Source organism: Jatropha curcas, chromosome 6 (assembly GCF_041381405.1).
Source record: "Jatropha curcas cultivar XTBG-Jc1 chromosome 6, XTBG_Jcur_1.0, whole genome shotgun sequence".
Lineage (NCBI taxonomy): Eukaryota > Viridiplantae > Streptophyta > Magnoliopsida > Malpighiales > Euphorbiaceae > Jatropha > Jatropha curcas.
The window spans coordinates 8,739,359-8,764,200 of NC_143156.1; the positions used below are offsets into that span (position 1 = coordinate 8,739,359).

Consider the following 24,842-nt stretch of genomic DNA (forward strand, 5'->3'; position numbering starts at 1 on the left):
TCAAACTATTGAATAGATTAGTGTTGTTTGCTGTAGAACACATCAGCAAAGATTCATTGATGGTATCAGACATGGATGACATGATTAATAATAAAATAACCAAAATATTTTTAATAAAAGCTAATTAGTTTTTTAATAACTAAAATATTTTAATACAAGCTTCGTCCACTAAAACATTTGAAGCCCCTCTTTCTTTCTGCACCAAACATATTCTCATATTGCTATTCGACGCCACGCCACTGTCCAGAAATGTGATTTAACGTCCACATATTATGTTACTTGATTCCTATGTAAGCACTAAGCAAGTACAGCCCCATCCTCTAACTTTCTTGCATCATTTATGTGCTATATATTTGCAATTATATTTTATTACAAAAAGAACTTTGCATATCAAGAAACCAATTAGCATCCAATGCTGGGAAAGAAAATTTTATCTCAAGTTAGGGTTCTCCATCCATCTAACCTGCAGGAGTGAAATCGACTTTTTTTTTTTTTTTATGGCATAATCAGGAGGCGTAATCCTCCTTGGACTGTAGAAGCAAAATGCCCTTTTTTAAATTTGTATTTTTATACTTACGGGTATTGAGGTCGCTTTCTACTCCAATTAATATCTTATTAGTAAATCGATCTAATTTTTAATAAATCGAAATCGATCTAAGAAATTCAGTTTTTAATTAGATTGGAATAAGGAGAACAAATCAACTCTATTTTTAACTAAACCAATGGAAAATAATTGGAAATAGCTAAAACTAATCAGAACCATTTCCAGTGAAATATTAAATAAATAAATAAGTGTCCAAACTAATCCAACTATATCAGAAATAATAATTTATTTAAAATAAATATGTATATTGTTCAAACCAAAAAATTAGACGGAACCTGTATTTTTTACACGTCTAGGTTCAATTTCTATCTAAATAGTTTTCTTTAGGAAGAAAAAAATTTTGTGATTTCAATTATTTTAATTCGATTAAGTTATTTCTCAATAAAATCAAAATATTTTGATTTCAATTTATATCTAAATTTTTGAATTTTTCCCCAAATTGTTAGTACATAACACCCGTCTCAAGTACAAAAAGAACACTATCTCAAATATTTTATTGAAGTGAATTTGATATATCATTATCATAATTAACAATTTTAGCTTTTTCCTTTTATAATCCTTTCCATTCTATTCTATTCTAGCTTCAAACCTAAATTCATATCAAACATATCAAATTGTAACAATTAGAGTGTACCTTTAGCAACAATAGATATCAGTTGTAAAATTAGCAACAATAGAAATAACATTTAGGGTCTGTTCGGCAAACTTAACTATTTTAGTAACTGTTATATGTTTTATTAACATTTAGTTGTGTTAGATGTTTTAGTAGTTTTTCATAAAAAGCAAAAAACCTAAATCTTATATGAATTAACTTTTCATAAAACGCTTCCTCTATAACTTACTTCAAATGCTATATTACTGAACATCACTGCTCAAAACGTTAAAAGCTACTTAAAAAAAATACAACTTTAACCTAAAAAAAAAAGACAATACTGTTTTTTTTTTTTTTTTTAAATTCAGTGAGGAGAATTCGAAACTAAGAAGTTTAATAATATTTGTGAGTGCACAAACCTAATAATATTTGAACTTGACGTGAACTTCCATTAATCATATATTTAATAAGAATTAATCCTATATTTAATACCAATTAGTCATTGCATGATTAGCTTTTATATTGGTGCATTCTGCGTCATGCAATATTAACAGGAAGACGTATTCCCCATTCACTACACAGGCAAATATAAATTGCAATTTGTGGCTGTAAAGAAATAAGGGAAAAATTACTTTTCCGTCCCTCTATTTTCATCAAATTAATGACTTCATCCATGCATTAGTTGTTTTTTTTTTCCACCAAAATTACTTAAAAAGACGAGAGTACCCTAAAATAAAATATCCTATTTCACTCAAACTCAACCCTCTCTCTAGGGGTGAGCATTCGGTTTAATTCAATCAATTCGGTTCGGTGAATAAATATTCGGTTAAAATTTTGGTTAAAGAAAATTAAATTTTCGATTATGGTTAAAGGTTCGAGGTTCGGTTAAAAATTAATTTAACCGAATTAATTAAATTCGACCCTCAAAACTATGTTGTCTTAATTAAGTACAAAATAAAATTAAAAATTAAAAATATTTCAATTTTTATTTTGATTGAGTAGCGATTAATAAGCTCGGTTAAATTTTATTTCGGATGAAGTCGGTTAATCATATAATTTCAATTAAATTGAGTCGATTAATTAAGTTTTCTACTTCTTTAACTTCGGTTCGATTAATAATTAAAATTAATTCGGCTAAAACGGTTCGGTTAAATTTAGTTAAGTAAAAAAAAGTTAATTTATTTTGATTAAAAATATTACTCAAATTGACCGAATGCTCAACCCTACCTCTCTTACAAATTCCTTTCTCACTCAAATTCTCCCTTTTGTTTGGTTCAACACAGCATATCCCTTTCATTTTTTCTCTTTGTATATTTTTCTTCTAATTTATAAAAAATTATTTTATATTGGCTAAAGGTTTTATCTTATTAAAAATTTATCTTACAAAAATAAAGATGATCAAATAACTCGATTCAATAGATATTTGATCCAATAGTCACGTCATTAAACTATAAGAGAAAAGAAATAAGGAAAGCTCCAGTAGAATATATTGGAAAAGAAAAAGGAAAAATAATTATTGTGTCCCTATATATTGGTCAAATACACTAGTCAGGATTGTTAGAATAAAATCCGATTGTGATCCTAGTATCTGAATCTGATTCTAGTATCTAAATCTAATCCTAGTGTATCTAATTGTGTATCTTATTATGATCCTATTGTATCTGATTATGATTCCTTTTTCCTTTTTGTACATACCTTGTACACCAATATAAAGGGTGTTGTATGATGTAAATCTCATATCAATACAATACAAATTTCTTCTCATTCAACTTGGTATCAGAGCTTTTCTAGGCAATTACTTTTCTTCTTTTTGCAGGCTTTGGTCTTTTCCTGTGAGTCTTCACGCATTCCATAGCCACCTCAAATGTTTTCTTCCTCTTCTGATATTGTTCATCCTATTCAACTTATTTTAGATTATACTAATCATCATTCTTGTAAACAACAAATGCAATGATTCTTGCAAGGCCCCAAACTTTGGGGTTATGTTTCTGGCAGTATCACCAAACCAGTATCCATTGCTAATTATGCCACTCGTATTGCTAATTGCAAAGCTGATAATACTAAAATAATGAGTTGTATTGCCGATACAATACCACCTAAAATTAATCAGTTGTTTGTTCCTGTAAAACAGTTAAGGATGTCTGGAATTTTTTGGCAACCAGTCACACTGTCACTAATCAGAGTTCACAATATCAGATTGATCAAAAACTCCTTCATCTTCATCAGCTTCTAGGTCAGTCAGTTCAAGATTATTATAGTTCCATGGCTATTCTATGGGATAAGCAGTCTCATCTTGAATAATGCATCGCTTGCTTGGTTCATTATAATGATGCTCGGGATAACAAACATCTTCGTCAATTTCTAATGGGTTTACTCGATGAATACGAAGACAGGCATTCATCTATCCTAAATCGGACTCCTACTCCATCTCTTAAGACAACTCTTGCTGAGATCAAATCTGAGGAGACAAGGAAAAAGACTATTGCCTCCCTGACACTTCCACTTGGTTCAATTTCTTCTCAAACTATAGTAGTTGTTCCTCGTCCTACTTCTCTGATCCTGGTAAGAAGTGGTGCTATTACCATAAGACATCTACTCATCATCACTTAGAATGTCGCACTCTACAAAATCGTGATCGGAACAAACAGAAATCGTTTTCACGCATAGCGACTGTTGTAAAGGACACTACTCCTTTTGCGAAGTCTTCTTCTCTCACCTAGGTGCAACTCACTTCAGATGAACTGGCAGTAATTACTCAACTCCGTCAGTCCCAAAATAGTGATGGAAGTGGTATTTCTAACTCTTCATCTCATAGTTCTTTTGCCTTATCTATTACAACAAGTACTTAACATTGGTTACTTTACTCTACATGTTGTAACCACATGACATCAATCCACACTCTTTCTCACTCAAGTCACCTACTACTTCTATTCTATTATTCATACTGCTGATGGCACCCTTTTACATACTACTCATGTTGGCACTGTCTTTACATCTTCCATTTCTGTTCCTGACACTTATTTACTTCCATCTTTGAAACACAATCTTCTCTTTGCTAGATAAATTGTTAATCTTGGTTATCATATACTTCTTAACAATATTAGTTGTTTCATTTAAGACAATGTGATGGGGAAGGTTATTAGGGCAGGGCGTAAGGTAGATCGCTTGTTTGTATAGATCAACTTCACCTACCATCTACCTCATTAGCTTCAGCCTCTGTTTGCCAACAAAGTACTTGAACTCTAGCGCTCTTATCTTGGTCATGCATCTATCTCTAAACTTCATCCTCTTATCTCCAGTGGTCAGTTAGGACAAGTATCTATGTCTTTTAATGATTTTAAGTGTCAAGTTGAGTAAACAAGCTAAAATCCCTTTTAATAATAATGAATTAAGAGCTACTACATGTTTTGATTTAATTCATCCTGATATATGGGGTCCTTCTCCAAATATTACTATGGGAGGATCTTGCTATTTTGTTATATTTATTGATGATTTCTCTCGGTTCACTTGAGTTTATGTTTTCAAAAATCATTTTGAGTTACTATCTATTTATTCGACTTTTTTTCAAGTGGTTCATATGAAATTTTCTCGAACTATTAAAATTTTCAAATTTGATAATGCTAGAGAATACACTTCAATTCATTTTCTTAAGTTGTTGGCAAAGCATGGCGCTATTGCTCAAACCTTCTGTCCTGTAACATCTGAACAAAATGGTCGAGCAGAGCGAAACCACAAACATATTTAAATAGTACGTGACCTTTTACGTTCTGCCACTCTTCCTAAATATTTTTGGGGCAAGACTATCCTAATTGTCATTTTTAGAATCAATCGTACCCCCTCTGTTCTGGGAAATAAAACACCTTATGAATGCTTGTTTAACGCTTCTTCAAATTATAATCTTTTACATGTTTTTGGTTGTATTTGTTTCGTTCAACTTCATCCGCATGAGCAAAGCAAATTGGAACCACGGTCTCACATGTGTTATTACTTGGGATATGGTATAGATAAAAAAGGGTATCATTGTTATGATCCAATCTCTAATAGGTTACGAGTTCTTGTCATGTTGTCTTTTGGGAAAACATCCTCTTTACTCAAATGGCATCTCTTAACTCTCCTCCCAAATTTGAACTTGCTACAGAATCTTTGTTTGTTGATCCTTTTGCAGATAATCCTCCTATCACTTATACAGTTCCTCTAATCACACTACCTACCTCGGACTCTTCTCCTACTCTTTTTGATCCACCTACTCCTATAGACAATCTCCCTTCTTCTTCCAACTATGCTCCTTCCGCACCTCCCGTCCCTACTGACACTCTTCATGAGGTTCGTACTTCTTCTAGTAGAGTAGTCAAACCTAATGTCGTTTTAATGATTATCATTGTTATTTTGCTCTTACAACCCTTCATAAACCTATCACCTTTAAAAAAGCCTCCACTGACCCCCTTTGGCAGAAAGCTACGAATGAAGAATTAGAAGCATTTACAAAAACTAACACTTGGGACTTAATTGATCTGCCTCTAGGTAAATCTATTGTAGGTTGCAAATGGGTGTACAAGATCAAGACTCGTGCAGACAGGAGTATTGAACAGTATAAAGCACGTTTGGTTGTAAAATGATACACACAAGAATATGGCATTGAATATGAGGAGACTTTTACTCTGGTTGCTCGCCTTACCTCTATACGAGCTCTTGTTGTTGTTGCTGCCTCAGCTCAAAAATGGTCTCTTCATCATATGGATGTTAAAAATGCTTTTCTTAATGGGGACTCATCCGAAGAGGTATATATGAAACCTCCACCTGGATATCCACACTCTCCTCATCAAGTGTGTCATCTTCGAAAAGTACTCTATGGTCGCAAACAGGCACCGTGGGCTTGGTTTTCGAAGTTCAACTCTATTTTAAGCCAGCTTGGTTTTCACTCTAATGCTTATGATTCAGCCCTCTTTCATCGTCAGACTAACTCTAGATTGGCCATTGTTTTACTTTATATGGATGATATGATTATCATTGGAGATGTTACTTTAAGCATTCATGATCTCAAACTCTCACTAAGTCAAAAGTTTGAGATGAAAGATCTTGGAAATTTTAACTACTTTTTGGGACTTGAAGTGAATTCTGATTATAATGGTTACTATCTTTCTCAGACTAATTATGACTCTGATTTGATTTCAAAATCTGGTATCTCAGACAGCACCATTGTTCAATCTCCGATGGAAGAAAATTGAAAAGTTAACGATCTTGGTGGGGAACCTCTTCATGATCTTACTTTATATCATCAGTTGGTTGGTAGTCGTATCTATCTTATAGTTACTCGACTAGATATTGCTTATGCAGTGCATCGTCTCAGTCAATTCATGATCTCCCCTCGGACTGTTCATTTTTCTGTTATACACCGAATTCTACGATATGTTAAAGGCACTATCTTTCATGGTTTATTGTATTTATTCTCTGCCTCACTACAACTGACTACCTATTCTGATGCTAATTGGGGTAGAGATCCTTCGGATCGACAATCCACGCTGGTTTTTGCTTCTTTCTAAGTGATTCTCTCATATCTTGGTGAAGCAAGAAATAAACAATTGTTTCCCACTCTAGCACTAAATCTGAATATCGAGCTCTTACCGATACTAATACTGAGTTAGTTTGGTTACATTGGCTACTTGAGGACATGAGTGTTTCCTTTACAACACTCACTCTTATTCACTGTGACAATCAAAGTGCTATTCAAGTGACACATAATGAGTTCTTTCATGAGCGGATAAAACATATTCAGATTGATTGTCATATTACTCGCACTCATCTGACTTGTGGCAACCCTCAATTGATTTCTATCTCATCTTTGATTAGCTTGCAGACATCTCCATAAAATCCTTTCATGTTTCAACCTTCTAACATCTAGTTTCCAAACTCAGATTGATCTCCAGTCACTCACCCTGAGTTTGAAGGGGTGTTAGAATAACAATTCAATTGTGATCCTAGTATCTGAATCTGATCCTGGTATATCTGACTCTGATCCTACTATATTTGATTCTAATCTTAATATTTCTAATTATTTATTTCATTATGATCCTATTGTATCTCGTTATGATTCTTTTTTCCTCCTTATACATACCTTGTACACCTATATAAAGAGTGTTGTAGAATGTAAATCTCATATCAATACAATACAAATTCCTTCTCATTCAACTAGAACCTACTTTTTATAAAATACATGATAGCATTTGCAAGTTATGGTTCCGTTGAATACGTTAGTCCTTCCATCATTTTTAATAGATTTTGCCGTTAAATTACTATCAAAAGTCTAAAATACCCTAATATAGACTTCATCATTTTCCATACAATCCCAAAACCACAAAATACACCATTTTAAACCCAAAATTGCCTTCACTACAATTATTGTATTCTCTATAATTAACAACCAAAATCCATATGCCAAAAATAATTTATTTCAAGTAATAAACCCAAAAGAAAACCACCATAACAAATAAAAACAGATCAAAAAAAAACTTTTAAGAAATTTGAAACACAGAGATGGGTATAGAAAAGTGAACATGACAACCAACGCACCCAATAGAAAAGCTACTTGTAAAGAGACAAACAAATCAGCAGCTCAAACTCACTCGGCCAGAGCTTGGTTGTGTCCCTTCGATGTGATTTCTTTTTGGGTTTAATACTTGAAAGGAATATTTAGACGCAGAAGAAAGGGAGACAAATAGAAATAAGTAGATATTGGTCTTCGTAAAGGGCTAGCTCTGCACGCAATCAGAGTAGCTTTTGAAGTGCAAAGCGCCAACCTCATATTTAACTTGAAATATTTTCTAGAAAATAAATAGAGCTTAAAAGGAGAAATTTAGAGAAATGGAAGCTTAGATCACATAAGCATTTGTATCAAACAACGAAGTAACACCACACATCATGGTTCCGTCCAAGAGCTACCAAAGATTGAGCGAGAGGGATGGGTAAAGTCAAGTATTTTATTGTTCTCTCTTGATTTATTAGAGCGGGTAGAGAGAGAACTAAAATGCCTAACAGAATCATAACTTGGGACGTAATCATATAGTTTACAAAAGAATAGATCCTGACTAGCCTAGCAATATATAAAGACAGTAATAGTAATTTTTCCAAAGAAAAATATTGAAAGAGGTAATGTTTCAAAACTGCACCATTTCTCAAATGACCCATATCCGATCCAATAGTCACATCATCAAAAAATAAGCTCCAATAGAATATATTGGAAAAGAAAAATATTGAAAGGGGTAATGCAGTCGGGGATTCTTGATAATATCGAGCTGGAGTAACCATGAATGGCAATTCATAACACGATTATATGTACAAGTGTTCATGAAAAAATACCTGCAAAAGACATGTTCTTACAATGAACAACTTAATGTTTTTCCCATTCTAACTAATAATTATCATGTATATCCTATTAATGAGCACACACTAAAGTCTCCCAATAGTACATCCTATTAACAATTCTTAGGGGGAATGTGCTGCCTTAGTGAGATTAGCATATTCCTAATCGTCCTGTCGTATCAGCTAATCCTCGTGATCATCCTCTCCTTGAATAACACGCCTTAACCTCAACAATTCACGATTATCTTGATTCAATCCTGCACCTAGCAAATTAGAATTTTGCATTTCAGATGAAACCCCTGCCTCATTTTGCCTCTCCTCTGTATCCTCTCCATAGTTGTGGAGCCTACGACCGATGAGATAGCGATCATCACGTATAGCGTTGTGAAGATTGGTGAACCAAACATGGAATCTTTTTGCACAAAAGCATAGAGCACTGAAGCAGAGACATCCCAACCATGCAAATCGGTACACAGCCGAGTTCACTACTAACGGGTACCCAAGCACAGGAAACACACCTCTTGCCAATACATATGGCACACATAGGGCTGTTAGGAGCTTCATTATTATAGGGAACACAATCTCTCGCAGGACCCAGAGACCTTGCAGCCTTGAGAAACCATCTTCTCTTACCCTTTCAAATTTTATTCGCCAGCTTTCATCCACAAGTGGCATCATATGATCTAACATCACCTGTTCAAGCAACAACACATTGATACTGTAAAAATAATTCCTCTCTCATCCTTCCAAATTATATCTTTTTACCTTGCCCAAAATTCCACCGCAAACTCAAACTAAAACAAATACCAACATCATACAGATGCAGAAATTTTCAATGAACTTATATTTTGGGTACTGTTTGCCACAGTTTCCAACCATAGTGACATCCTTAAATATGTTTAATAGATAATCAAATTCTGGCCATTCAAAAAACAAAACTCTAGCATGCTTATTAATCAAGTAATATTGCACAAAGTTCAATAACTCACCAGCCTGGTCCAGATCTTAAGAAAGATAAGTCCCAATGCCCAGTCCTGATACAGGAGGAAAACTGGGCTTTCATCCACAGGCACTCGCATAGGCACAATCACCAGAAGTTCAAAGAGCAGCCCAATCAATACTGGGATGACAAAAATCTAGAAAAGCGGCAATTTTTAAGAGCCGAAAGTTAGAAGTCACAACAACATAAAATGATAATGAGGTTTAGCAAATGGAGACTGACATGTGAAATAACAACCAGAAAAACTCATACCCATATTGATAACAATGCAGAGCTCTTGAGAACAATGCCACACCACTTCCAGATTTGACCAAGCAAAATCGTCACCCTATTAGTTCTAACTTGTTCAATAGAATATCTGGCTCCAGCCAACGCAGTCCAAATGACATAGCTTCCAATTATGAAGGCATAAAGATCTATGGGAAGATAAAAAGCAATAATAAATCATCATTCTCAACTCACATGCACTGTATATAAGAACTAGAGAAATCCAACCAACCATATTACCATTGCACTTGATGCCATGAGTTATTGGGAGAAGAGGAATGGCATTGAAAAGGGCACGCCCAAGTGATATTGGTACTACAATCAAGGCCGAGTTAAAGACAAGCAGAGTCATCCAAGCTACAATCAGCAAGAGAACAATACGAAGAACAAAGCTGTACCTGCTAAAAGACGAACTTTAAAATATTAGTTCACACTCACAACAACTGCAGTTGTTTTGAACCAGGAACAATGGTGAAGTGCAACAACAAATAAATGATGATGAAAGACAATAAAATATAATCTTAAGAGAGAACAATGATTATCATGCATAGTCTTCTCCTTCTTTCATCATGACCATTTTAAACAATTAAATACTGAAGGATCAGTTGGCAACACAGAATGCATAACGTTGCAAAGAAAATAATAGTAAATCATTCAAGAAGGATAACATTAACAATTACAGAACATCAAAAGATTAGTAAAGAATAGCATACAATAGAATACCACAATTACAAAAACGTTTCTTTCCTTTGGTTTAAGGTTCAATTTAAGAAGTTCTAAAATAAAGCAACAGCCATTATTGGGCTTAAAGGCACATAGAATTTCTGTGAGCATGAAAACCGTGCTATTAAAGGCACATAAGATGGAGGCAGCACGCCAATGGACAAATCGGGTTTAAAATGCTTTGGGCATTCCCAATATAAATTTGCAAACACGCCAAAGTAACTTGTAAGAGTAAGGAGAAGAGCTCAAGAAGAAATAAAATGCCGCAAATTGAAGTGATGAGCAATAATTTATGATCTTCACATATATTAGAAAGCATGACCTTAACAAAGTTGATCAGGAGAAGAAGAATAAATATGCCAATCCCAACTATTGGAATTGAGAGTTAAATTTAGTCAAAAAAGTGAGTTTGTTGGAAGAGTACATGCTGGTGGTAGGACTTGAAAAATCTGAAAAGGAAGGTACCATAGAGAATAAAAACGCAACAGTTAGGTAATAGCACTGAGAAGTCATCTAGAATCATAAAATTCTATATGTGCTGCTCCAAAATTTATCTAAAAAGAAGACATACAATAATAACTGAGCCTCAAGGATACACTAAAAAACTAAAACAGTTACGCCTGACAAACATGCACTTGCATGATGGAAGTGATGTTAATCAAATCAGAAAGATTAATCATGTTTTGGCAGATACACAAAAAAATTTTCTTTATAAAAAATGTAAGAGTAGGTGAAGAATATATGCAGAATGATGTAATTCAGACAAACTGAAAGAGTTCAATAGTGAAATATGTACTCTGAATCAGATTGTTCATCACTATCATCCTCCTCAGCAGCATTAGAGCTTCCTGCTGCAAGAAGACCTCTGTTTTGATCATCATCAGCAACAAGTGCCACCAATGCTCGATCTTGGCCACCTAGTTGTACCGCTGGAAGTCTATCTTGCCTTCCTGGCTCTGGATTTCCATTGTCCTGGCCACCATTGTTTTCAGGTCTTGGAAGTAAAAAGTCTGTTAAACCGAGTGCCCAGCCAACTGCGGTAAACCAATAGCGGAGGAGGGATTTGATTGTAGTCCGCAATTTAAAATGCTCGATGGCAAATGGAATGCAAATTTGGAAAAGAAGCATGTCAGCTGGAATTTCAGTAAATGGATCAGAAACCCTGTAAGAAAGGTATATTCATACGTCAGAGGACAGGAAAAAAGTGATGAATCATCAGTGGAACTGCAAACTTATTGCTGAGTGCTTACGATATGTCCAAAGGAAAAATGAAGGGAGCCATGCGCATTGCAAGTTTGACAGGTAAAAACACCAGCATGACAATCAAACTTCCATAAACTGCAACAGACAACAAAACCCTGCGAGCATGCTTGTGCACAGGATCGTCAATCAAATCTCGAAACGGGTTGTAGTTTGGATCGGCTGGATCTCGAAGGAAATACAATACTCCAGGGCGTAATACCTGATCGCAAAAAAAGGAAAAAAAAAATTAACAATTTAGCAAAAACACATATTTGCAGAAATTGTGCATTGTGATAAGAGCAATACCCCTCGAAGAAGACTGACAAAGATGCTTATTTGTAGCATATAAACAATTCCTACAACCCAATGAACCAATGAGCTTGCCAAAGGAGAAACTGAGAAGAATTGAACTCTCTGAGCCATGGACTTCCCGAACATCCTTATAGTACAAACATCCAACCACCAACCACACATCAAAGGAAATACGCCAAGTTCAATAACCAAAAGAAAGGCAACCTTAATCATAGTCATCAAATGCCTCATTGCAGCCAAGAACTGCCTGAAAAGGGATGGAATTGTTTCTGCTATAGAAGCGATACCATAAAACCTCCCCATAGTCAAAGGCTCACCCTTCGTGTAACGAATCAAAGCAACAATTCCAAGATAGAAGAAGACTAGGGAAAATATAAATATGTATCCAATAGCAAGAGTTGTTACATCAGAAAGTCGTGATGTGCCAATACTTGACCCTTTTAAGAGATCTGCTGACAGTGGAGTGCTTACATTCTTTGAGACTTCATTTAGACCACTTGCATTTACTTTTAAAATATCTGCAACCTGACCAAGAAGTCCACCATCTTGGCCTTCAGATGTCAAATTTGTAACAACAGTTAATGCATTCTTCAACGTAAAATTTGCTATGGAGAGGGCAGTATCTGTAAATGGCATAACTGTTGACAATAATGGACCGCTTGCAGACGAGAAAATCCATGATACATGATAGAGTATAATACGTCCGAGTGAAAAGGGTACAAAGATCACTATACCAAGGAATATCATATTGCTAGCAAGAACCTGCAGATTAGCAAACACAGTGAAAAAACTCCCCAAAACATGCAAATAAGCAGCTAAAAATTTTATTAATCCTTGCTTCCACCTAATCACTCGAAGAGCATAACAGCAAACATGCCCCTCATCCACCAAGAGAGAGGAATTATGGAATAAATTATTAGCTATAAGTGAACTGAGAACTGGAATGGACCAGCCAGATGGACAAGTCAAATCATAAACTAGACCAACGAATTGTTTGGTCAAATCTGGTTTTATTTTTTTTAATTTCTTTATTTTCCCTTAAAAACTGTTAATACATTGATCTCTTTAATGTTTCTAATCCCATTTAACTGGTTTTTAACTGAGACTAACTGGTTGGAATGGTGAACCAGTCAACTATCCAGTTTTAAAGGCACCTATAGCAAAGAGAAATGAATTGAAGGTAAACTACATGCCTTTTTCATTTTACGAAAGTAAATTTGAGTCAACAAAAGTTCTGCTATAAAAGGAGAAAAAAAAAGCAGCAGACACATTTCTGCTTCACATTTAAATAGTAATACAGGTGAAAATAAAACAACTAGTAGCAAGTTAAGCTTATTGGCAAAGCAGATACATTATAAAATTATTCAATTTCTATCATAAAAATTCCAGAAAAAGAAAAAAGAAAAGAATTTAGACTCACAGTAAATGCATTTTCAACTAAATGGAACACAGGACCCTGCATGCCAACAAGCTCATCGAAAGGAACATCCTCAGCACCATCAGCATCATCTAAACCATCAAACATTTGTTCAACATGAGCCTCCAGACGAGCTGCCTGCATCTCCCATCGAGCAGCAACATTTTCTGCATTTCTTCTGATTATTTGACCAGCCCCAGCAATTCCTTGTCCTCCACCAGCATCTTCAGCATTTGCCTCACCAGCAAAATTTCTATTTGCTTGCCCCGGTTGCCTTCTTGCAGCACGGGCACCATTTCTGTCACCTTCATCTTCTCTCTCAGCATCCTGACCTCCAAGCTCTCTTAAATGCCTAAAGTAATCTCTTAATGAAGTGGCCCCAAGAAAAATGAACACAATACTTGCAGAAAGTAGGAAGCCATGCAGACAATCAGTAAGAATAATAGTGGTGGATATATGACTTAAAAATAATCTCTGGGCTTCACCAAAACTCCTAACAAAAGCCAAACGCCATATCCAAAATGTTATGAAGGGTATAATAAGGAGCCAAACAGAAAGTACAAAGCTAAGACGCAAAAAGAATTGCAGAACATGGCAAGCCTTCATTGCCATCCCAACTATAAACTCCTGAAAAGGAAGCCTTGCCGGGGCATTCTCAGCATAAACAGGAGAGAAAGAGAATGCGTGCTTGCAGACCTGGCACATGAAGTATATCAATTAGAAAAGTACAAATATATATAAAAACATCCACAATAATTTATAAACAGTACTGAAAGAGGACTCTAATTCTGTAATAACAAATCAAGAACTGTTTTAATTTTGAGAAGCAAACCACCATCTGCTGAAATAGAAGCAGCAAGCCCCTTTCTTTGCTTGCAGTAGTGTCTTTCACAAACAATTTGTTAACTTGAGAAATACGAACTCATAATTTCACAGAACTAAAACCATGGATTTTCACATTTCCATTCCACATGCTCCTTCTCCTCTTCGCTTGAAGATAAGACTAAAAAGCAGCTTCGTTTGGCCTGAATCATTTATTTCATTCCTTTTATCAACAGAAGTCATGCACTTCATCTGTTTTATTAGAACTGTCATCCCTAAATTATGAACTTTCAACTTCAAAATTCCTACATATCTCTCGGGTCTACCACATCCTCGGGTCTACCACGTCCTCTTAGTCACAAACGATCAAATATATCTGATAAAATATAAACCCATTTCCCAGAAGCAATAATGAAAATCATTTTGCACGATAGGAAGATTAATTCAAAAAGATTCTTTGGTGGCTTCAAGAAAATAATGAACGTCAAAAATCCAAAATTAGACCACCTTCATTCAATTTTCAACGTTTGATACCAATCAATTGAACCCAAAACATTTCCAGTAAGACTCGCAAAATCCCCAAATTAACAAATTCAATCAATTACAAAGATACCTCGCATTGGCGAGCGTTGCTGTGATTCAGCCACTGGAGAAGACAATCCTGGTGCACAAACTTAATACTTCCGCTACAAGCACACGGATACCGTAAAGGATTCTCCGCATCTCCCGGGTTCCTACAGATCCGGCAAACATCCTCCTCCTCCTCATCGTCCTCATACTTCGATGCCGCTGCCGCTGCCGCTGCCGCCGCCGACGAAGCTCCGTTCCCCTCCCCTTTATCAAATACGCGATTCGATGCCGTAGAACTCGATGAAGATGATGTGGAGGATGGAGACGACGGTCTTAGGGTATCATTAGCGTCTACGTGATTCGATGGCGGTAGTAGTGGCGCCTTCCCAGAGGCGATCTCCATGAGAAAGTTTAGGTTTACGAGAGGAGGAGGGCAACGAATCGAAGCCGGGATTGACTCGGTGAGTTTAGGGAACGAATTGGGATTGCAAGCGGAAGTATAGATTGAAAAGCGTTTTTGAGATTTTAGTTTCTTTTTCTTTTTTTTTTCCGTTTGATTTTGCACACATGGCTCCGTCGGAGCATAAGGTTTTAATATTACGGTTGGCTTGTGATGATAACGAGGCGGTTGGTTGACACAAGACGATGGAAGACGTGGAACTCTGAGATTGGTGATTCACTAGAATAACTTGATAGGCCTGGTAACAATATCACTGATTAGTTTTTTTGATAAATAAAAGGATACGATTATATTGTTTGTACCGGTTCCGCAATTAGATTTGAATTTTTAAAATACAGAGAAAATCAAATTTTAATTCTAGTTTTGAGTAACATAATTTTTATAATAATTATTAGAGATTGAGCCAATTTTTTAAAAAATATTTTTAAAAAAAAAACTTAACAATTCATTAATAATGAATATAAATTGCATACATTGTAATATTTCTATAGAAATAAAAAATACAAATATAGAAATTTGAAATTTTTTGTTTGGAAATATTCTTGATTTTGGCAGAATATACTAATCTTTAGAGTAAAAACTGATCCATTCTCAAATATAACGATAAAAGAAACCTTTTACAATATTGATCCACACTTTATTTTTTCAGAAACTTATTATAGTTTAGACTCGCAGAAAAGTTTAATATACCAAATTTTAATGGATGAACAGGCTGTACTATCATACTCCATTGATAATAGAAACTTACTCAAATTTGAAGATATGAAATTTCCAACCACAAGCAATCAACAAACTATCTTATCTTTTGAATTGCCCAATAAATAAAATATCCACACAGAAACTCATCAATAAAAAGGAACAACCCCATGAAATGAGAGAAACTAATAACTCCACTAAAAGGGTACAAAAATACTAAAGATTTATCATCTAAAAGAGTATATCCAAATTATATTACAAAAGATCATAGGTTTGGAAATTATTAGAAGAAAACTAAACAAAATTCAGAAAAATGATAGAGAGAAACGAAAAGAAACTGTTGTCGATCAAAGAAAATGATCGGCAGTGGTTTAGAAATAAAATTTAGAAGAACACAAAAAAGAGAGTCGAAATAGAGACTGTTAGGGTGTTTTTCTTTTTAGGGTTTTTTTAGGATTGATTAACTTTTTAAGAATGTTAAACACTATAACTTTTAGCTTTTAATTAAATTTTTGTTGACAATCATATCTGTTTTTTTTTTCCAAATTCAGCTAATTAAACAACTAAAATCTTTTTTTGTCATTTTAAGTTAAACAGTTGTTTTTGGAATATTTTTAATTTAAACCGTTATACAAACAATTATCAACTAATAAAAGCTAATAGCTAATAGCTACTGCAACAGCAACAACTACTAAAAAATGCTCATATTGCCGTCCAAAATAGCTTCGTCTAGTGGTTGAAACACACTAAATCTCACCCTGGCAATCGCCGGATCAAATCATATGGAGTCGGATTTACCCTTTAACAAAAGGCTCAATAGCAAGCAAGGTAGCAAGATAATTAGAATACAAAATGAATTGGTTGGTTCGGTCGGACCAGATAATTTATGGCTTGTTATAGTTTTTAATTACAGATTTAGTGTATGAATTTTTAAAATTTTTTATTTTAGTATATGAAGAAATATTTACAACGTAAAATTTTAATTAAGTGTTTGATGCCTACGAGGCAAGCCGGAAGTATGATTAGGATGGTTTTGTCTACAACCATTAAAAATTAGTTTAATTGATGCGAATTCAAATAAAAACGCTAACTGAGTTCAACATCAAGTGATTTCATATGACTGACTTATTAACTGTGACTAAACTCCGAGGTGGATTAGGCGTCCCTGATAATAGGGTTCAGCCCTACCTCCTTCACTCCCCCCTCTCTCTCACCCTGTTGCACGAAACTTTAAAAATTGTTTATTGACACTCCAAAATCAAATTTAATATATAAACTTTAAATCTCAAAATAAGAATCCTAATTCCCAAATTGAGAATTTCTTCTTAGATAGAATCGCAGATCAAGACTCAATACTTAACTAAAAGTATGAACCAAAGTGAAAAAATAAGTATAAATGAATTTGATTGCATAAAAAGTATAAACAAATTTCTTCCTATATCAATATCTCTTATAATATTGAAAACTAAGTGTTTATAAGCTAAGAAACCCTAAAAACTAAATAAATATAAAGCACAATTTAAATAAGAACAATTATGTTAATTAAAACATAAAACTAAATAAAAGTCTCAAGGACCACATACTAGGATCATTGTTAATTAACTTTAGATCTTCTTTTAAGTCCATCCTTTCACTTGGGAACTTGTAGATCCTCATGTTTCATCATGTGCTTGTTGATTTTCCATTATTTTATCCAATAAACAAACAATAAAGTAGTTTTTTTTTTTTTTTTTTTGTAGTGTCACAGACCTTGAATTTTAAATGCAAACTTATGCATAAGACTTTGAAAATTGGTGTGTTTAAATGAAGATAAAAGAAAAAGGAAGTAACTCCAAATGGAACAGACATTTCTGCAAGGTGAAATAGTTTGCCGAGAATGGAGAAGAAACTTGTAAAGGCGATAATTGGAATGTGCTTAAAAGAAATACAGGTTCTATTTTAGGCCATGTTTCTCTAACTGGTTATGCCATTGCCAAGCAACAAAAAATTCTCTAATCTTCATGAACAAGAAATCTTTGGATAAAGAAACGACATGTCACTTGCAAGTCTCTCTTTTGCTTAAAGCCCATTTAGGTCCACTATATTTGAAGTTGCTTTAAACCCATTTATGGCCCCAAACAAAACCACACCCGCATTGTATATCAGATCATTAGCCGCACGTGTTTTGGCCCATATCCATTCCACAATTTTTTTTTTTAAATATATATATTTTACATGTCTTGTTATTATACCCTTATAAAAACATATTTATTAATTTATTAATCATCGATGGCCACCACTACCAATCAACGATGATTATTACAATTTATAAGTTTTCTCTAATATTTAACAATAAATTTTTAACTAATTTTTAATATCCGAGCAAATAAATTATAAAAATAATTTGTAATTTTGGATAATAAATAAAAACTCTTTATTTACATGGCACAAATTGTGCTCTGCATGATTAAAACACAAATTTTCAAACAATGATGGTTTCTTTTTCTAAACTGGTATAGATGAAAGACTAAAATGATCACTTTGAGAAAACAAAAAATAAAATCAGTTTCATAAGTATGAATTCAAAAGGAATTAATTAGAAGGAATATGAATAGTTTCTCCCACAGATATGATTAAAGAACATGGTGTTGTCAAATGACCACGAAGAGAATAGCAATTTAAAACTAATAAATTTTATTAAAAATCATATATGTGAAATAAAATAAATTGAAATCAACCCAACTAAGGAACATTTCTGCCTCTTTCGCCTCGCCGAAGTGTCGCCGCGGGTGCTGCTGCCGACAATTATTTCACTTAAATCAACTCTAGATCCATCTTAAGAGGGCCATATTATCAGAAATCTTTTGGAGAGAGCGGTAAGAGAGTCAGCCTAACTGGTGAAGGTTTTCGATCAGTGGTAGCCATGGTGGTGATGGACGCAATTTGAATTTGCAATTTTTGTTCAGTTTAAATAAATAAACAAAGGACAAAAGAAGGACAGGAGCAAGGTCCTAGAAAACATGCATAACGGCTTACAAAGCAATTTAAAAAAATGATAAAGAAAAAAAAAAAATACTTCCGTTCTATAATACTTGCCATATTTGTGATTTTAATTAATAATAAATATTTTTTTCATGTTTACCTTTTGTATATGATCAATAATTATTACTTCAATTTAATGATTTTCTTAGAAAATTATATTAAATTAAGGATAACATAGTCAATTTAATCAATAATTAATTGTAATTTAGACAAATTTAAAGATTTTTTTAAAAAAGATGAAATTTCAAATATAACAAGTATTATGGAATAAGATAGTAATGTTTAATAATGTTAGCAGGAGCTCATAAGAAGCTCGTTTACTTCAATCCAATGGCCATATATTTTTAACATCAAATATTATATCTTAACCGCCGATTCCTATCTACTACTAAAATTTAATTGGCAGTAGAAATTATAACCTCTCAAAGATATTTTTGACACATATTTAATTTCTCTCTTTAGACTGTCATGATCTATATATATTGACTTATCCTTTAAAAATATATAAAAAAAAAAAGGACGAAAGGAGTACATGGTATACCGGATTAAAAATATGGCAACGTGGGAGTATATTTTAAAAAATATAATTAAAGTAGTTATTGATAATTTTCCCTAAATTAATGAATATATTTTTGAATCTTACAAAAAAAGTGAGGGTATTGAATAAAATTATTTTTATAAAAATAACATGATATAAGAAAAAAGATTATTGATAAACTATAATTATAATTTTTAATAGTGATGTAAGAAAAATGTAACCTCTAGGAAATATTAAAACAACTTTGATTCTTTAAATAATCATACACAATAACATACATATCTTGATGGCATGCATGCAGTTAGGCAATGTTTAATAGCTTGAATAGGAATAAGAGTTGATGGGTTTGTAATAAGTATTACAATAAATCATGTAATAGCATTTCTTAGATTTCCCCTCTGAATTGCTATTATGGAGCTTAATTTTTTTTTTTTGTAAAATACATTTTTGCCCTTATGCTATATATCTATATATATATATATATAAAACCAATTCCAATAATTCTACTAAGGCACCACACCAAGTCAAGATTATTTAATAAAATATTAAATTTCATTTTTTTTTCATTTTTTCCATTATTCTTTATTTATATCGCCATATTAATCATATTATATATATATATATATATATATATATATATATAAAGAATATTCTAAAAATACAATATATAACGGTCATTGCCACGGCCTAGGTTATAATATAAATGACATCCCCTATATTTGTATGGCCCTGAACAATTTATATATTTTTTTAATTATTAGAAAGAAAAAATAACAGTTAAGAAAATTTTTCCTTCTCATTATTTCTAAATATTAAACATATCTAAATATTAAACATAATCATATGGTTGTTATAAAGAATAAGCATTAATAGAATAATTAATTAAATTAATTAATTTATAGTATATTTACTTATGTGGATATTTTGGTTTTTTTTATGAATTTTTCATTTTATCTCTCTATTATTTCTATTAATTAAACACATAAAAGTAATATGAATTCTAATTCCATGGTACATATACTAAACACTGGAATACAAATTATATTGTATTTTAGTCGATATTCCATTCACTAGTTCATTCCCAACTAAAAAAAGCGTTAGGTTGTGAGATCGATGTTCACCAAAAATATTTTAAAAATAAATTGCATTTTATTGTTTAACTAAATCAAATCGAGTTAAATCAATTGAAATGGCCAAATTTATCTAGTGGGTTTATAGTTAAATCCGATTAAATTTATTTGATCAACTTACAAATTTGAGTGTTTAACCATTTTCGAGTATGTTATTAACTAAAATTGAAAAATAAATGATTTTTTATTAGATCAGTTGAATCGGCCTTATCCAATTATTTTTTTAAAATAGCTTTTTATTAATTAATCTGATAAAACTTGAGTGAAATAGGTTGAACTGATAAATACTTTCCGACCAGTTTATGGACAAATTTGGTCAGTTTACTTTATCAACCACTGGGATAGATCATTTCTGAATATGTATAACTAGTCAAACCGAAAATATGACTGGTTTTTAGTTAAATCAGTTGAACCGGTCGGTCCAATGTGTACCTACAAATCATGATAATGATTAATCATTGAATTTTAATTTATTATTTTCTTTGAGATTTATTGTTTTCACATTTAAAGTCAAACTTTCACCTCAACCTTCCCAAATTTCAAGATGTTATATAAAGAAAACCACACAGCGGCTTAATTTCGATAAGATGTCTTTAAGAAAAGTAGAAAGCAATATTCATGATGCTTTTAACTGAAATTTATAAGCATTTAATGTAATATTAATGATAAATTATCAAGATAAAACACTGTAGGAATGTATAATAATTAAAAAATATATAAAAATAAATTAGAGATATAAATTATAATAACAATAATTTCGATAGAAGCATTGAAATGCAATTAGGCTAATGGCTTAATGCTCGTTGGATTAAGCTCTTTTCAGTAATAGTATTAACTGTTTTAGTAATTGTTAACTGTTTTATCAGTCGTTAACTATTAGCTTTTAACTAATAGTTGTTTATATAGCGGTTTAAATTAAAAATGTTTGCTAAAAATAATTATTTAATTAGTTGTTTAATTTCAAATGATAAAAAAGGAATTTACTTATTTAATTAGCTAGATTCAGAGGAAAAAAAAACAAAGGATATGACTATCTAAAAATTTTAGTTAAAAGCTAAATATTAAATCTTAAAAAGCTAAAAGATAGAGTATTTAACATTTCATAAAAAGTTCTCTCAACCTCTAAAAGCTACTCCCTCCGTCCCAAAAAGATAGTCCATATTTTCTTTTTTGGTTTGTCCCAAAATATAGTCCATTTTCCTTTTTTGTATTATAGTTAATCCTTAAATTGTCTATTATATCCTTATTAAAATTTATCTTATTTTCAATAACTCTCATCAATTCTTAGTTATTATTCCAATATAACAATCGTTCATGTGTTATTTAAGATGGGCATAATAGGAAAGTTATATAAATAAAATTGTCATTTAGCCATAATAATTGCTATTTTCTTAATCTGTGTGAAAATAGAAATTAGACTATTTTTTTAGGACGAAAGAAGTATTATAAAAACTATATTACTGAATAATATGATTAATAGAAATTTAATTTTGACTTGATCAAAACGCTAAAAAATTAGTTTAAAAGCAGTTGTTAAACAATACCTTAATAGAAGTGATTTATAAGATTAGAGGTTTGAAACTTGAAGTTTGCACTACTCGCATGGTTTTATTTGAATACTGCTCCAGTTAAGTGAACATAAATCTAAGAAAAAATTTGTTATTTTTTTCCTGTGATTTTTCAAAATTAACTAATCTATTCTAGTGTTTTTGAAAATACATTAATTTTTCCTATGTTTTGCATCAATTACATTACACTAATATGTTATCATGTTAATTTTTTTTAGTTTTTTTTTTTCGTTTGATGCCTTATGTGAAGATGAAAATATTATTTTACTTAAACCAAAATCAATAATTTATCATTGTAAATATTATTATTACATCCTTATATTTTATCAATATTCACTTTATCTATACATTTAACAAAATAGTTAATTTTAGCAAAATACAAATACATAATAGCAATTTTTCCCAACCCTAATTTGCTCAAGAAAAAGAATAAATTTAAACATTATAAAATAATAAAAAACTAACAATAAAAAAAAAAAAAAAACCACTGGTCTGAAAGAAACCAAAGTGACTCTAACCAAAGATATAAAATAAATAAATAAAGAAAAGTATAAAAAGTTTCTAGATAGAAAATCGAGAACCCTAGGAAATAAGTAAGCAGGCATAATAATTGCAGAGTAATTATCCCCTACATATTTATCATGACAACCATGATTTTAAGTTAACGGTAAAAAAAAAAAAAGGTATGAGGTATTAAAAATATTCTTATAAAAGGTATTTCTCTAAAGCATTAGCTAAATATTTCCGGAACTTCTTATAACTTATTAATCTCTTTTATTTTAATGTCTTAATATAATTAGTTATGTACCTGCGGATTGTATATTTTTCTGTTTTTTAATTAAATTGAATATAATTTTCAAAAAAAAATTGTAATTTGTATTTGTGTTATTTTAATTTAAATAATTTGTTTATGTATTTTTATTAGATGACAAAAGGTAAAACTATATGCTCTTTTTGAAATTCTCAACTAATGAATTAAAATATTAATTAGCATAATTAGTTACTGTAAGTAAATTATTGTAATTCAATTGATATATTTAGTTAATTATTTATTTTTTTGTTTTTAAAATTATCATATATTCAAATTAAATGAGGTATAAAAACATTTAATTTTAATAAAGTAAGTTTTAGTGAATTGAAATTAATATTTAATTCTATTTGTTAATCTAACTATATTATTTAATTAATTTTTATTAACTATAACCCTATTATAAATTCATTAGTTTTTTTGTATAGAATAAAAACTATTTAATAAAAAACTTAATATTTATCAAATGTAAAAATTTATTAAGTATAATGAAATTTTCTATTAGATTTATTAGTTGTGGCTCCATTATTTAATAAAATAATTTTAATTTTTTATTAAATACAAAAAAATTTAATTATAATGATAAAATAAAATGTCTCATCATCACTTGCATGTTACCACTTAAACATTTATGTCTTAAAAATTATATTTAAAATATAATATAAGATATATATATATATATATTTTTTTTTGGTTTTTTTAGGATTTACATCGCTTATACAAAAATTTTTAAGATTTTCTTCTTACCTATTAGCTCCTTTAACTATGGCATCTAGGTTTGAAAGAGGAAGATTTTTTCTTTCTTCTTTCTTTGTTTTCTTTTTAATTTAGTAAAAATACCATTTAATTTTTACCATATTTATTTAATTTCAATTTGTAAATTCATTCGTATTTTGAAGATAAGACTAAATCTTAATTATATAGATGTTTGAACGATTTTCATAATACATGTTGAAAAAATTATATGTTTAATATTATTCATCTGTAAATTAATTATAAATATTTTAGCACGCAATTGTTATATTTATTAAGAAAAAAAGTCAGTTAAAACCAACATTTGCTTCTATAATTTCTATTATTATTGATTTAGTTTTCTTTTTTATTAAAATACATTTAGGGGTGTATTGGATTAACAGTTTGTTAGATTTAAAAATTTAATGATATTCAATTCAAATTTTTAAAGTCTATTAAAATTTTGTGGTATTAAATTTAAACTCTTATAAAATCCCTAAAAATTTAATAGCATTCAATTTTGACTTTTTAACATACAAATTTGATGGTATTCAAAAAATTCCTTATTTGGAAGGATTTTATAAACTTATTGCTTTCGTTGGATTTAAAGTGCTAATTATTAATAAGAAAGTCATTTACAAATCCATCCTTCAACTCAAAGATTTAAATAATCTTTTAAAATCCAACAGAGTTTTGATCTAATACATCCTTAATAGAGATGAAAGTGCGGCGAGTTTTCGTAAATTTTAAACTTGTATAGGTATTCGTTTAAAATTTTACTACATGTATCTATTCTAAACCGTTTAAATACTCATATTCAAACACGTTTAAATTTTTACTACTCGTATTTGTTCAAAACTCGTTTAAAGGACCTCTTAAATGGGTAACGTATCTGCAAATTTTGAACTATCCAAATTCGAACTTATGAAAATATATTTTTACTAATAATGGATAGAGTACTCACGGGCACCCACTACCAAACCC

The 24,842-nt window shown here is 31.4% G+C and overlaps 1 protein-coding gene across 2 annotated transcripts; it reads right to left on the reverse strand.

Moving 5' to 3' along the window:
- Positions 1–8,486: 8,486 nt before the first annotated feature.
- Positions 8,487–15,488, reverse strand: CER9 (RING/U-box superfamily protein). Of its 2 annotated transcripts, none has more exons than XM_012232105.4 (9): positions 14,949–15,488; positions 13,517–14,209; positions 12,091–12,858; positions 11,793–12,004; positions 11,339–11,704; positions 10,060–10,217; positions 9,805–9,968; positions 9,542–9,688; positions 8,487–9,245 (listed from the first exon to the last, which is right to left on the reverse strand). In XM_012232105.4, exons 1-9 carry the CDS (start codon positions 15,306–15,308, stop codon positions 8,736–8,738), a joined length of 3,378 nt encoding a protein of 1,125 aa, XP_012087495.1. In that variant the 5' UTR covers positions 15,309–15,488; the 3' UTR covers positions 8,487–8,735. The 2 variants fall into 2 exon arrangements, with proteins under 2 accessions (XP_012087495.1, XP_012087494.1); XM_012232104.4 differs by having other exon boundaries at positions 10,060–10,220.
- Between the last annotated feature and the right edge of the window lie 9,354 nt (positions 15,489–24,842).

Coding starts and splice junctions, on each gene's coding strand:
- CER9 (XM_012232104.4), bottom strand. CDS start 15,308: ATGGAGATCGCCTCTGGGAAGGCGCCACTACTACCGCCATCGAATCAC. Junction 12,005..12,090: donor TTGTCAGTCTTCTTCGAGGG/GTATTGCTCTTA, acceptor TTTTGCGATCAG/GTATTACGCCCTGGAGTATT. Junction 9,969..10,059: donor TCATGGCATCAAGTGCAATG/GTAATATGGTTG, acceptor ATCTTCCCATAG/ATCTTTATGCCTTCATAATT.